This window comes from Ahaetulla prasina, chromosome 3 (genome assembly GCF_028640845.1).
Source record: "Ahaetulla prasina isolate Xishuangbanna chromosome 3, ASM2864084v1, whole genome shotgun sequence".
Taxonomy (NCBI): Eukaryota; Metazoa; Chordata; class Lepidosauria; order Squamata; family Colubridae; genus Ahaetulla; species Ahaetulla prasina.
Genome location: NC_080541.1, coordinates 46,238,377 through 46,252,590, shown reverse-complemented (window position 1 = coordinate 46,252,590; position 14,214 = coordinate 46,238,377). Strand labels below are relative to the sequence as shown.

Here is a 14,214-nt window from a genome sequence, read left to right as displayed (position 1 = left end):
ACAAAAAAGTGTCCAAACTATTAAAGTCAGAGGTGGAGATGTTGTCTATATCTACATCCAGAAATAAATGAACAAACATTCCTAGAATGCGGGAAGCAACATAATTGGTTTGCTCTTAAATATTAGATTCTGTCAATAATAGCATTTGAATGACTGTGCTTTTTCAGTTGAAGGCAACCTAAGGGATATTAGGAAAAGAAATGCTGAATCCACAACCAATTTTTTTTCAGATCATAAAAGTTTGCATCACTAAGTGCTTTGGGAATAGCCAACTGTGGGGTTCTTGATACTCTCTGAGCTTGCTGGGTTTTTTTGAAGACATCTCATTACCAAACTGGACAGCATGATCAGTGCTAGAAGGAAGTGAGGTTTGCTTTTATTTTTATATGCTAGAATATAAAATACTAGTATATAAGAATAAGAACATTTTGTATACTTTTATGTACTGAGATGTATACTGTCTGGTTGCCAATATTTCCTGTAATACTATCCCCACACCTTTAGGGATGTCTAATTTGCTCTAACATCCATGGGAAGTCTCTAAATTATTGTGTTTTAACAGCTAAGCAATATTGATCAATAGTTCTAAATAGCTGCAACTTTCCAGAATTTGCTTAGTTCATCTAATAATCATAAAAAGTGCTTAGTATATCTAATATTAAAATACCATTAAGTTAAAGTGAGGCATGTTTAAATGATCTATCTTTGATACAGAGGTAAGGACTCTTCAAATAAGAATAAGTTTGGAATCCTTTATCTGTTACAGATGCTATTCAACTTATTTTTATATATTATATTTACTACAAACTACCGTATATACTCGAGTATAAGCCGAGTTTTTCAGCACGTTTTTTGTGCTGAAAAACGTCCCCTCGGCTTATACTCGGGTCTATACGGCTTATACTCGTGTTTTATTTTTTAAGCCCTCGGCTTATACTCGAGTATATACGGCTTATACTGAGTTTTTTTCTTTTTCACATTTTACGGACGGAAGCCCTGCGGTGCAGTGAGAGGGCGGGCGGGGAGCCGCCAGCCTTCTCAGCTGAGGGAGGGAGGCTTTCCCCAACCGGTAGGTGCCTCATTTCCCACCCTCGGCTTATACTCGAGTCCCCAGTTTACCCCAGTTTTTGGGGTAAAATTGGGGACCTCGGCTTATACTCGGATCGGCTTATATTCGAGTATATACTATTAAATCTTCACTACTATTAATCTTTTCATTGTTCCCATCACCCATCTCCTTTCACTTATGACTGTAACTTTGTTGTTTGTATCCTTATGAGTTATACTGATATTGTTTCCTGATTGCTTATTTGTAGCCTATGACTATCATTAAGTGTTGCTAAGTGTTAAATTTGTACCCTACTATCATTAATTGTTATAAGTGTTGTACCTTGATGAAGGTATCTTTTCTTTTATGTACACTGAGAGCATATGCACCAAGACAAATTCCTTGTGTGTCCAATCACACTTGGCCAATAAAATTCTATTCTAGTCAATAAATATTAAATATTATATTAAATATATTATAAAGTATATTATTCACTTTATTGGATTTCATAAAAACAAGGAGTCCCTCCTAGAAGCGTGAGTCTGCTGCCTGATGTTAATAATTATGTAATATACAAAAAAGCAACACAGTTTTTCCAAAGGTAAAAGTGAAATTATACTATACTGTTTCTCTTTTTCCCTAATGTACCATTAATAAATTCCCTTGTTGGGAGGAATGTTGTGTATATAAAATAGTTATATTATAGTAACATTGTGTGTGTGTGTGTGTGTGTGTGTGTGTGTCTGTGTGTGTGTGTGTGTGTCTGTGTCTGTGTAAACAATTGGGTCCCTCATTAGGCTGAATTCTTTCCAAAGAATGTTAAGTTACAGTCCCAAGCTGATTAATAGGAAATGAGCACTTTTGTGCAGAAGGTTACTCTTTGCCTCTGTCTTATTTAATTTGTTCCCTAATGTTACTTACATGTTACATTTTGCCCTAGATATAAGAAGAATGACCTAGCTATGTTTTGCATAGATAGTTGATGAGAATATAGTCAAAGCTGTAAGCTATTGTGATTTCCCAACATCTTATGCATAATGATAATTTGTAGTTTTTATGTCACCAATAATAAAAGTTCTCTGGGTTTAAAAGCAAACACTTATTTATCATGCTTCTGAACATATGCCTAGCATTGCTGTTGTGAGTGTTGAGTATTTTAAAGGCAGATAATATAAACATCTAATTTGGAGCATAAATCTAGTCATTGGAAGTTTCCAATTGGCTGTTGCAATATGCCTTATTGAACAGCAAGAGTGGGTGTAATTAATAATTTCAATTTTGGATGAACACAATTCCAGAATTCAAAATGTCAGTTATTCTGATTTTCTATGTGTGTAGAGCCTTTTTATATGTGGGGCAGGGGAACATATAGCAATCCTATTCTGTCCATCCTATCACTTCCTGAAAGGACTGTTGATTTCAATTTAAATCTGCTGCACGTAAGCCCAGCCTTTGCAGTCTTAAAAACCAATGATTGAAGGATCGAAGAGTGAATTATACTTCTATTTGGTTTAAGGCTAATAGTACTTTTGGAACCTTTTGTTTGGACAAAGGATTAAAAACTTTTGCTGTTCCCACAGTTCAACCAACAGCTATTAAAAGTAAAGCTTTCTTGAGGTGAAGTAGTTGGTGTCATTTATATTTTGTTCAGCATTTGAATTATGCAGATACGTACTGTACTTTATATAGCAATGTATTAAATAGTAATAAACTTCTTGTCAGGAATAGCATTTGAAAGAAATTTATTGTTGTTGGGTTTACTAAAGGCACATGAAAACATGCATTGTTCTGCTTTTTATTGCCATACCTGTCAAATTCAGTATAATATCTCTGGGGCAAGTATTATTCTAGAATGCTTTGTTCCAGATGCTTGTCAACATTAAAAGATTTGTTTTTAAAGTGTCAGAATCAGAAGGACATTGGAATGATGATAAATTCTATGTTTTATTAAATGGTTTAAAACTGCACATTAATCCTTATCATTTAAAAATTGTAACTTTATAGATAGGGCTTCATGAGTTCTTATAAGCTGAGGGAAGACATAAAGATCATTAGAGATATAGGTACTGCCAAGAAACCATGAAATAGGCTATAAATATGGTTTTGCTGCACCAATCATTAGGATAATATTTTCTCATTTTCAAGCCATTATGTTTGTTTTGTTTGTTTCTTTCCCAAAAATTTATAGAATAAGCAAACCAAAATAATTGTGACAGAGCAGTGTTAAATCAGGTCATTAAATTCCTGCATCAATCAGATTTATTATCCACTCTTCATAAATGGTGCAATGTTGGGCATAAAATAACATTAAAACTTTCATTACCTGACCAATCTGTTCTGCAATAATAATGTCAGGTTATAAAAGTATAGAAAAGAACAAGACAACAGTGAAATAGAGACCCCTATCAAAGTTGCATTCTATGATACTGCTGGTAAAATCTTAAAATTTAAAAGAATGAAGAGAAAAAAATGAGATTCTCTAAATAAGTATCTTTGGAAAGTGTATTCCATTAATTTGGACAACATTTTTGTCCAGGTCCTCTTTGCACGTCATTTTATTTTTTTGTAGAATTTGGAGGAAAATGATCAGCTAAAATGAGCAGTAGCAATAAACTTGAAGAGCAGGAGGATGAGTTGCAACAAAGACACAATCAGACAAGACATTTGAGTCCAAGGAAGAAAGTAATTTGAGAAAGTGTCTCAGACCTAATTTGTAATTCTCTGGAACATAAAGGATGGGAGGGAAGAAGTACATTCAGATTTGCAAGATTCTTTTACAGTAAACTTATAATAAAAGTAGTATTAGCATTCATAATCTTAGTTTCCTAATTTAATCTACCTTGAAGGGCTGGCAGATATTGTTTATGATTACAGGGAATAAGGTATAAATTGCTTTTTTTCGTAGTTTTTGTATTTGAGAGAAAAGTGGTTGGAAGTCTCTCATTCCGTTTATTTCCATGAACATTCCAAAAGATCATCCTGGCCTTTAGGACATCTGGGGTGTGTGTGTGTGTGTGTGTGTGTGTGTGTGTGTGTGTGTGTGTGTGTAAAAAGACCTGGGTATTTAAAAGCCCCAAACATTAGCTGAACAGAATTTCTTTTACTAAGCCTGGGAAGTATATACATGTATCAATATCTCAGAAGGTATCTTCCTAGTAAAGTACATTTCAAGGATCAAAGTAAGTAATATTTAAGCCTTTTTTTTATAACCACAAGTCCAGAAACATTCAAATACATATACATACACATGCATACATTTCCTTGATTTTCAAATAAATTCCATTACAATCAAATAGCATCCTTGGGTGTCACCCAATTACTTTAGGATAAAGATCATTTTTCCTAATAGCATTATGGGCAAAGAAGGGAGTACTTAATAAAGGCTGTATCCTTTTCTTGCTAACTTCTTACATAAATTTTGATTAATAAACACTATTATAGGTGCCAAGCATTTCTGTCTTCTAGGTGTTGTATTAAACAGAAATTGATGTCGTTTTGCCAGGTTTAGGTTTATCTAGTCAACTTTCTCTGTACAAGAATAAAAACTGCTTAGTAGAAAATGTCCAGATGAAAAAAACTAAACAAACTCCATTATAACTGAGCAATAGTTAAACCACATAAAAAGGGATATTGAGAAAAAAATGTGTATAGCATTTTTGTGAATCATCAACAATAACACAGACTCAATGGCATGCATATTAATCTATCTATATGCTACTAAATCTCTTGTGTCTGTTTGCAACCTTCAACAGGACAAAAGAGCAAATCATAAGGCTTCAATTTTTGAAACAACATAAATAGGCTTATTTACACAATGAATGCAAAATCCAGGGTCCATAACTCCTGTGAGATTAAAATTTGATAAGCCTGCCATACTGCTGCGCCACTGCGATCGGCTATAGTCATGTGACCATCATTTCCAATGCTCCACTTGCCAAGTTAGAAAAACACTGATCTAAAGAATGTAAAAATTCAGTGTTTATTCCAATAGATCAGAATAGGCCTATGATGAAGATAAAGACTATGGTGAATGAATTAAGAAATATTAAATAAGTGATGAAGAAAGAGTAAGGCAGGGTTAAAGAAGTTGTATACTGTGGTTTTTAAAAGGCTTGTGAGAATGGTTGGCAATATACTTTGGGCTTGTTTAATGGACCTGTCATGTACTTCAAATAATTAGCTATTGATACCCTGCTTAAGGAAACAAATCCTTCGAAGAGAATTACATAACTTACTTATGATAGTTGCTTGAGGAGAAGGACAGCTGGAATTGGCACACATTTTTCATTGCCTTTTTGCTGTGTTTATATTGCAATGGTTTTCAGAAATCCTCTATGGTTGTTCCTGAAATAATGCAATTCATCAGTCTTTTAATATTTAGATTGCTTAATGGTGTAGTGAAGAAGGCAGGAATCAGTCCTGCTGAGGAAGAAAAATGGAAGAATGAAGCAATAATGTTTTTCTCTTTCACAAACTATTTATATATGCATGAATATTGTCTTTCTGTCTGTGCAATTTATCTTCATTCACAAATATGTACTATCTAATGCTACTTTCAGGGATAGATTATATTTTTCCTATAACTAATTATTGGGTACCAACCACATTGTTTAGTTCTGGTTTTTATTGTAAATGAATAATGGCTTGCTTTATCATTGATTTACTGCATATAGATTTGTTTGGAATAGCATGGGATATTTATTATGCATAATGTCATTCTCTTTGTTTTATTCTGTACACCAGTAAGCTTCATTCACGATGTAAATTAATGTTCTTAATTTCTTTAATATATATTGCCTCTGGAGAGACTTGTTTAGAGGGAAATGTCACGATAATGTATAAATAAAAAGAGGTATATGGTCTTCCACTTTCTATCCTACAGCCTTTACTACTAGACCAAACTGGCTCTTACAATAGAAGTCTGTAATGCTGTAATAATTTATATACAAAATTGAAGGGATTCCTCTTCAATTAAAAATGTATTAAGCTGAATTTGCAAAGTGTGAGTAGCAAAAAGCAGTTAACAATTACACAACTTCTGAGAGTGTCAGAAAGATGAGATTTCTTCCTTTTCTTTGTTCACTTTCAAGCTAGGAATTTAGTCAAAATCACCAGATAATCAGTGGAGAGTCAAAATATATTTATTCACTCAAAGCAGTCAAGGTGCTTTGAGAGAACTGCCACAGAGAGCTGTGGTTTCTCCATCCCTTTTACAATGCAATAGTTTTTGCTCCATCAGCATGAGCATCTTCCTCCTAGCATGAACATCTCCCTTCCATATTCTGTTAAAACATATGTTTCCATATTTTAAAGTTATGGCAAACTTTTTATTTATGGCTGCCCAAAGATCATGTGCTTCTCTAGAGCTTGTGTTACAAAGACATCTGTATTACCATCATCTCACCAATATTGCACAAATATCCAGGGCTCACAAAGCAATTCTACAGATGCCAACTGCTTTCAGATACCAACCCTGAGACAACATATAATGTTGCTAGGTTCTGCACAGCAGTGCTTAAAATCTGTCAGATGATGGAAACAAACATCTAGTAATGTGATGGGTGTAGTCTGCCACATAGTAATTTTTAAACTTCCCTACACCCAACTAATTCTTCTAGATTCCCTTTAGACTCTTGTTTTAAGAGTCTACTTTACTTTCTGTTTTATTTGCTCTAACTTTTAAAATATTATTATTATTTTGGACTCTGATTTACCTTTTATGCTTTTTAATTGATTGTATCCCATCCTACTTCTTATGCTAGTCTGTGATCATCATAAGGTTTTCATTTGATGATTAAACAGAAGTATCTTTGAAGGCTCCTTGGTACTCACTGAGCTTGCAGATGTTTCATTACCCTAAATAGGTAACATCATCAATGCTAGTAAGGAGTGCTGTTTGCTGACAGTTCATATTCTGCTACCTTGCCTGTCAATGTGGGTGGGGGGCGGTCTTAGAAATTCTTTGGTGGACTATTTACTGATGGCTCTTTGGCAGTTTCTTGATTGTTGGTCTGAAGTTAACCTTGGAATTCATCTATGCTGATCTGAGTGCTGATTACTGGTGGAGAGGTGCAAAATAATTAAATAATTAAAAATTATTTAATTTCACAATATATAGACAGATTTAACCATAGTTTCAAATGGGAAAATGTGACAATCCAAGACCAGGCCAAATCCAAAAATACCAGGGAATTTCTAGAAGTCTGGCACTCTGACAAATCAGCCATCAATAGACTCATCGATATTAACAACATCTATAGTCAATGCAAAAAAGACAATCAATTAGCCCAAAAAAGAAGAAGAAGACTCCAGCACCTCTCTGCCAATCAGATCAGCATAGATTAAGGTTAACTTCAGGTCAACAATTAAGTAAACAATACCCCAGTCAAGAAACTGCCAAAGAGCCATCAGTAAACAGCCCAATCAAAAAATGTCTAAGACCAATCCTACCCACATAGACAAGCAAGTCACCAGAATATCAACTGACAGCAAACAGCACTCCTTACTAGCACTGGTGATGTTGGAATAGAATAGAATTTTTTATTGGCCAAGTGTGATTGGACACACAAGGAATTTGTCTTGGTGCATATGCTCTCAGTGTACATAAAAGAAAAGATACGTTCATCAAGGTACAACATTTACAACACAATTGATGATCAATATATCAATCTAAATCATAAGATTGCCAGCAACAAGTTATAGTCATACAGTCATAAGTGGAAAGAGATTGGTGATGGGAACTATGAAACGATTAATAGTAGTGCAGATTCAGTAATTAGTCTGACAGTGTTGAGGGAATTATTTGTTTAGCAGAGTGATGGCCTTCGGGAAAAAACTGTTCTTGTGTCTAGTTGTTCTGGTGTGCAGTGCTCTATAGCGTCGTTTTGAGGGTAGGAGTTGAAACAGTTTATGTCCAGGATGCGAGGGATCTGCAAATATTTTCACGGCCCTCTTCTTGATTCGTGCAATATACAGGTCCTCAATGGAAGGCAAGTTGGTAGCAATTATTTTTTCTGCAGTTCTAATTATCCTCTGAAGTCTGTGTTTTTCTTGTTGGGTTACCTAGTTAGGGTAATTGCAAGAAAAGAAGTAAGCTCAGAGAGCATAAAGGACCCCTCATTTCATAGAGCCTTCCTTATTTGTACATTTTGTATTTACCAGATTCATTCCTTTTGCATTTGGGCCTTCAGTATTTAATCAAACAGAAAATCATATGGATTTTTGATGATTTATTTCAGTGGAAGTTTTACTTATACTTTTAATGTAATATTATAAACACCATATTAAAGAAAGTGATGAGATTTTGGCATAGTCAAGATGCTGCTCAGTATTTTGCATGGGTAAGGGGAGTTTAGAGGCTGCATATCAGATTGCCTTCCTTTGTTAGTCTCTTCATTTATTCAGAATTAAAGATGATCCTAAAAATGTTCTTTGCCCAACAGCAGCAATGCTGACAATAGCTATAAAGGCAGTGTTGAAATGAATTGAAACTAAACTAAGGATATTAGATTTGATTATTTCTGTACTATTTCCTTCCTTCCTTCCTTCCTTCCTTCCTTCCTTCCTTCCTTCCTTCCTTCCTTCCTTCCTCCCTCCCTCCCTCCCTCCCTCCCTCCCTCCCTCAGGTTTTTTGTTTTGTTTTGTTCCTCCATCTGTGTTGCTTGCTAACTTGTGCCAAACCCACAGACTGGCTGTTTTCTTGTTTCCTGATTTCTTGGCATATTTGATTCATTTATAATGCTGACTTTCATGCAGAAAAGAATGAAACTGAATATAAATTTTCTAAATGGGAGTCTGTGGGCAGATAAAGAAAGTGCTTCATTGACCAGCAGGAAGTAAAGGTTTGCAGCTAATATTCTAGTGATATTCATGAACAAGGTGTGATAAACTAATGTCACAAAAGTATTATGAAGAAAGGCTTCCTGTTTGATTTTTCCTTGCTTTATTTCCTACAGTGAAAAGTATGAAGGAAATGGTTTAACGGGATTAATCATATGCTATTAAGTTCCATGGTTCTATTTCCATCTAGGCTGGCAAAGATATTCAGAATGAAAAGGTTTATAACAGGAATTTTTTGAAGAGGCATAACCTAGCAACAAGCATTCCATTAGGATCTCTTAAACAGAAAATCAGAAGAATCACAGAGACATGCAATACACTTCACCAAGAACCTAGAGCCATGATGGCAAACCTATGGCATGCAGGACACATGAGCTGTCTCCCCAGTTCAGCTCTGCCATGCATTCACGTGTGTCTCCGCCAGCCAGTTGGTCTTTGGGTCTCTGCCACACATGCATGGGAGGTGGGGCACATGAGGGGCCCGTACATGCATGAATGAGGTGGGGCATGTGCAGGGGGTGTGCATGCGTGCACGGGGCGGGCGTGTGGGGGGCATGTGCACATGTGCAGGGGGGGCACTTTTGGTACTCGGTTCAGAAAAGTTTAGCCATCACTGATCTAGAGGATACCTGCACCTGCTTGAAAATGAGTAGAAAAAAAGATCTGATAAAAGAATATTTGTAGCTCAGGGTTGTACCAACATCCTTGATGCTCTCTGAGCTTGGTTGTTTTCTTGCAGATGTTTCATTACCCACACTAGGTAACATCATCAGTGCGAATAAGGAATGGGGTTTGCTCTCAGTTTACATTCTAGTGGCTTGTCCTGTCAGTGTTGTTGGTGGTCGGTGATTTAGAAGTTCTTTGATTGGGCAGTTTATTGTTGGTTTATTTGGCAGTTCCTTAATTGGGGTATTGTGTACTTGATTATTGGTATTGTTAATCTTGAAGTTAATCAATGCTCATCTGGGTTCTGAATTGGAAGATGCTTTGGTCTTTTTGTTCCCTTTTTGGCTTGTTGATTATTTCTTTTGCATAGTATATAAATAGTGCTTATGTCTATATGTCTATTGATCACTAGTTTGTCAGGGTGCCAAGCTTCTAGAAATTCTCTAGCATTTTTGGCCTTGGCTTGGTTTAGGATGGTCACAGTTTCCCAGTTGAAACTATGGTTGAAATTGATTACTTGAATAGGATGTTCAAATTATGCATTTCTTTTGAAATGGTAGGAATTACATTTACTTTTCAAAGAAATTTGGCCTCGATCCATCTATTTTTGCATGTTATACACAAAATATTAGATCTATGGAAAACATTCAACAAGGCCTTTGCTTTCTCTGAGAAATCCCAAGAGAAGCCTCGCTGCCATGTTCTGGTTACCTGCAGTTTCTGAATTTTATATAGTCCTTTGTGAGCTTAACTCTGTTTTTCTACTGGTGAGCTTTTATTATTAATGTTTTGTTTTTATATTGTAAATTGCTACTGGCTAGTTTTATCTGGAGCGAGCAGGTTATAAATGTGTTAAATAAATGAATAATTAAGTAGTATATTGTAAAGACAGCTATTTTGTTCTGTTGAATTCACAGCTCTCTCATATTTGGAAATCTCAGGAGAAGAAATTTGCCCTTCATCTTAAATGCATTTGGAATATATATATTCAGACCTAAAACACCGTTAGTTTATTCCCTGTTTTCCTATGAATCTAATGTACTGATTTAGCAGGATCTATGAGAAATATAATTTCAGATGCTGCGTTCTGCTTACCTGAAAAAGAATCCCACTGTTGTTGACTCTGAAAACCTGACTCTACCTGCATACTAATTTGTTGGGTATCTGTTCAGAACCCCCCAAAGCAGGCATTTGTGTCAGTTGCCATGGCGCTGTATGCTGTTCCTCCCTCTCGACAGCTTCACTTAACATCTTCCTCTATCCTTTATGCCCAGTTCATTCACCCAGAAAGTTCAGCTATTGAAACAAAGCCTTAAGGAAGGGCTGAGGAAGGGCAAAGGCACAGGGTGAAAAGGTAAACCATGCCTGTAGATGTCTAAGGGGACTTAATTCTGTGAGCCCGCTGGGAAATACAAACCACAAACCACGTCATATTCATGCTTGATAGATATGCACATATACAAACTCTCATAGAAATAGAACGAGGATGAGAGTAAGTCCCAGCTGTGGATTTTTTCAAATTTGTTCTCTTGTATAAAAGAGCAAACTGAGCACTAAAACAGAATGTAGCATGGTTGCGTGGTTGAATTGTCTCTCAAATGCACCAATGAATAGCCAAGACTTCTCTTTTGACTTCTCTGACTCCTGACAACAGGCCCTGCTGTTTATCTCTGTCAGTCTCTGTTAATTAGAATCTGTTTCTTTCTTCTCCACAGGACAGCTTTCCTGCTCGCTTTGGAGGCATCCATTTTGTGAACCAGCCGTGGTACATCCATGCTCTTTACACGCTAATCAAGCCCTTCCTCAAAGACAAGACACGGAAAAGGGTAAGTAATGAGAAAGTGAAACAAGTCTGTGATGTTGCAAGCCTACATGTGATATTAGGGAATTTCTACTTTTCTCTGCCTCTTCCTTTTGCTCTTTGTGGTTTGCAACAAGGGATGAAGTCTCAGTTGGATTTTGTCAGCAGCCTACATTTAATCACTATTTCAGCAGGAGAGAATTATTTCTAGATTCCAAGCCAAGTGTCAGAAAATCTTTCATCATAAACACATGGAAAAAGCAAATATAAAATTATCTATTTTTCAACCCAATGCCCTTTTAATAACATAGACTATTCATCCTGTTCCCTACTTGCAATAGATCTAGAAGAAATACAGGACACAATAGGTTGCTAAACACATTGATAGATAACATTTCAAGTCTGTTATAAAAAGGACTGATCCTTTTCCCCCAAACATTTTAACTTTGGGAGAAATCTCTGATTTTGCTGTTTAGCATACTGTCTTTTATGAAACCAGTTGAGAGCAAAATCACTGATAACAGTTAAACTTCAAATGCTATTATAAAAGAAAAAAACAGCCTTGGGATATTGATTTTTATTATGCCTGCATGCATCCAGGGCATACAAAATCTTTGCCAGACCAATTCTCGAATACAGCCCATTGGCCTGGAATCCACACTGTATAACGGACATTAATACAACTGAGCAAGTCCAGAGGTATTTCATGAGAGGAGTACTCCACTCTTCAGTCTTCAGTTCACGTCTGAAGGCCTGGAGGTTAGGGAGTTGTCATAACCCCGGAGGAAGCTCGTTCCACAGGGCCGGTGCTGCCACAGAGAAGACCCTCCCCCTGGGGGTCGCCAACCTACATTGTTTGGTCGATGGCACCCTGAGGAAGCCCGCTCTGTGGGAGCGCACAGGTCGTTGGGAGGCAATCGGCGGCAGAAGGCGGTCTCGTAGATATCCCGGTCCTAAGCCATGGAGCGCTTTAAAGGTGGTAACCAAAACCTTGAATTGCACCCGGAAGGCCACCGGCAGCCAGTGTAGGCCGCGCAGGATAGGTGTTATGTGGGAGCAGCGCGGTGCTTCCTCTATCACCCGCGCGGCCGCATTCTGGACTAGCTGGAGCCTCCTGGTGCAATTCAGGGGGAGCCCCATGTAGAGAGCATTGCAATAGTCCAGGCGGGAAGTGACGAGGGCGTGAGTGACCGTGCCTAAGGCATCCCGGTCAAGGAAGGGGCGCAACTGGCGAATCAGGTGGACCTGATAAAATGCTCCCCTGGCGACGGCTGTCAAATGTTCCTCTAAGGACAGCCGATCATCCAGGAGAATGCCTAAGTTGCGCACTCCCCCCCTGGGGGTCAGTATTTCCCCTCCAACAGTCAGCGATGGCGTAAGCTGACTGTACCGGGACGCCGGAACCCAAAGCGACTCTGTCTTGGAAGGGTTGAGTCGGAGCCTGTTCCTCCCCATCCAGACCCGCACGGCCTCAAGACACCGGCCCATCACCTCAACGGCTTCGTTGGGGTGGTTCGGGGTGGAGATGTACAGCTGAGTATCCACCCCGAAACTACAGATAACCTCACCCAGTGGCTTCATATAGATGTTGAACAGGAGAGGCGAGAGAACAGACCCCTGAGGCACCCCACAAGTGAGGCGCCTTGGGGCCGATCTCTGCCCTCCTGCCAACACCGTCTGCGAACGGTCAGAGAGATAGGAGGAGAACCACCGATAAACGGTGCCTCCCACCCCCAATCCCTCCAACCGCCGCAGCAGGATCCCATGGTCGATGGTATCAAAAGCCTGGAACTCACTACCTGACTCTGTTGTTACATCCTCAAACCCCCCAAACTTTAACCTTAAACTGTCTACCGTGGACCTTACCCAGTGGTGGGATTCAAATAGTTTAAGAACCGGTTCTGTGCCCTAATGTCCAGCTGGGTAGGTGTCATGTGACTGTGTGGGCGTGACCAACTCAACCTCACTCACGTCGATGAGCACTTTGCTTTAACTGTTACTGTTATGTATCTTTAAATGTTTTGGCGGGAAACAAGCACGTTGCTGATTGGTTGAAGCCGCCGGTTAAACAGTATATAAGGAGAGGTTTTTCCCCAGCCAGGTTGCTGGGTTCACCCTATATTAAAGAGCTGTTGTCACTACCCTGGTCTCCAGCCTCGTTACTTCCCGAACTTAACACTGGCGACGAAGGTGGGATTTCGAGGCTAAGGAGCACCAGAACCGAGCTGAAGCACGGAAGAACCGAACCCAGCAAACCCAGGGCAGAAACGCGGAGATGGCCAGTTACACTCCGCCCGCACCGTTTGACCCAGCCAGAGAGAAATGGGGAACGTACATGACCCGTTTCGAAAGCTTCCTAGAAGCAAACGAACTGCAAGGAGTTCCAGACAACCGCAAAGGGCATATTTCTTGAGCCACTGCGGTCCCGAGGTCATTGACATCGCGAAGCCCTGGCAGAGCCAACGCCGTACAATCGGTATCGTGGCAAACTCTGCAAACCCTGTTTAAAAACCATTTCGCGCCAACGCCGCCCAAATACGCGGCGCTTTGAATTTGGAGAGCGCCGACAGCCAGAGGGCGAATCCATCAGCGACTACATGGCCGCCTGGAAAGCCTCCAAAGACTGTGGGTACCGAGACCTGGATGAGGCGCTGCTGAGCAACTCATCCGTGGGGTCAGAGACATGCGTTGGAGGCGGCTGCTATCAAAAGCAATCTAACGCTGGCAAATGCTCTGGACAAAGCCAGAGCGCATGAAATGTCCACCCAAGCGGCGGAGACCCTGCAAAGCCACTCACACCTGCTTGAAAATGAGTAGAAAAAGATCTGATAAAAGAATATTTGTAGCTCAGGGTTGTACC

The 14,214-nt window shown here is 38.8% G+C and overlaps 1 protein-coding gene across 1 annotated transcript in view; it reads left to right on the top strand.

The window, feature by feature from the left end:
- The window catches only part of CLVS1 (clavesin 1), a 66,038-nt gene that overhangs the window by 25,469 nt on the left and 26,355 nt on the right, over positions 1-14,214 (top strand). Inside the window, exon 5 of the mRNA XM_058174534.1 lies at positions 11,269-11,379. Coding sequence (XP_058030517.1) covers positions 11,269-11,379 — 111 coding nt within the window. The remainder of the gene's footprint in view (positions 1-11,268; positions 11,380-14,214) is intronic.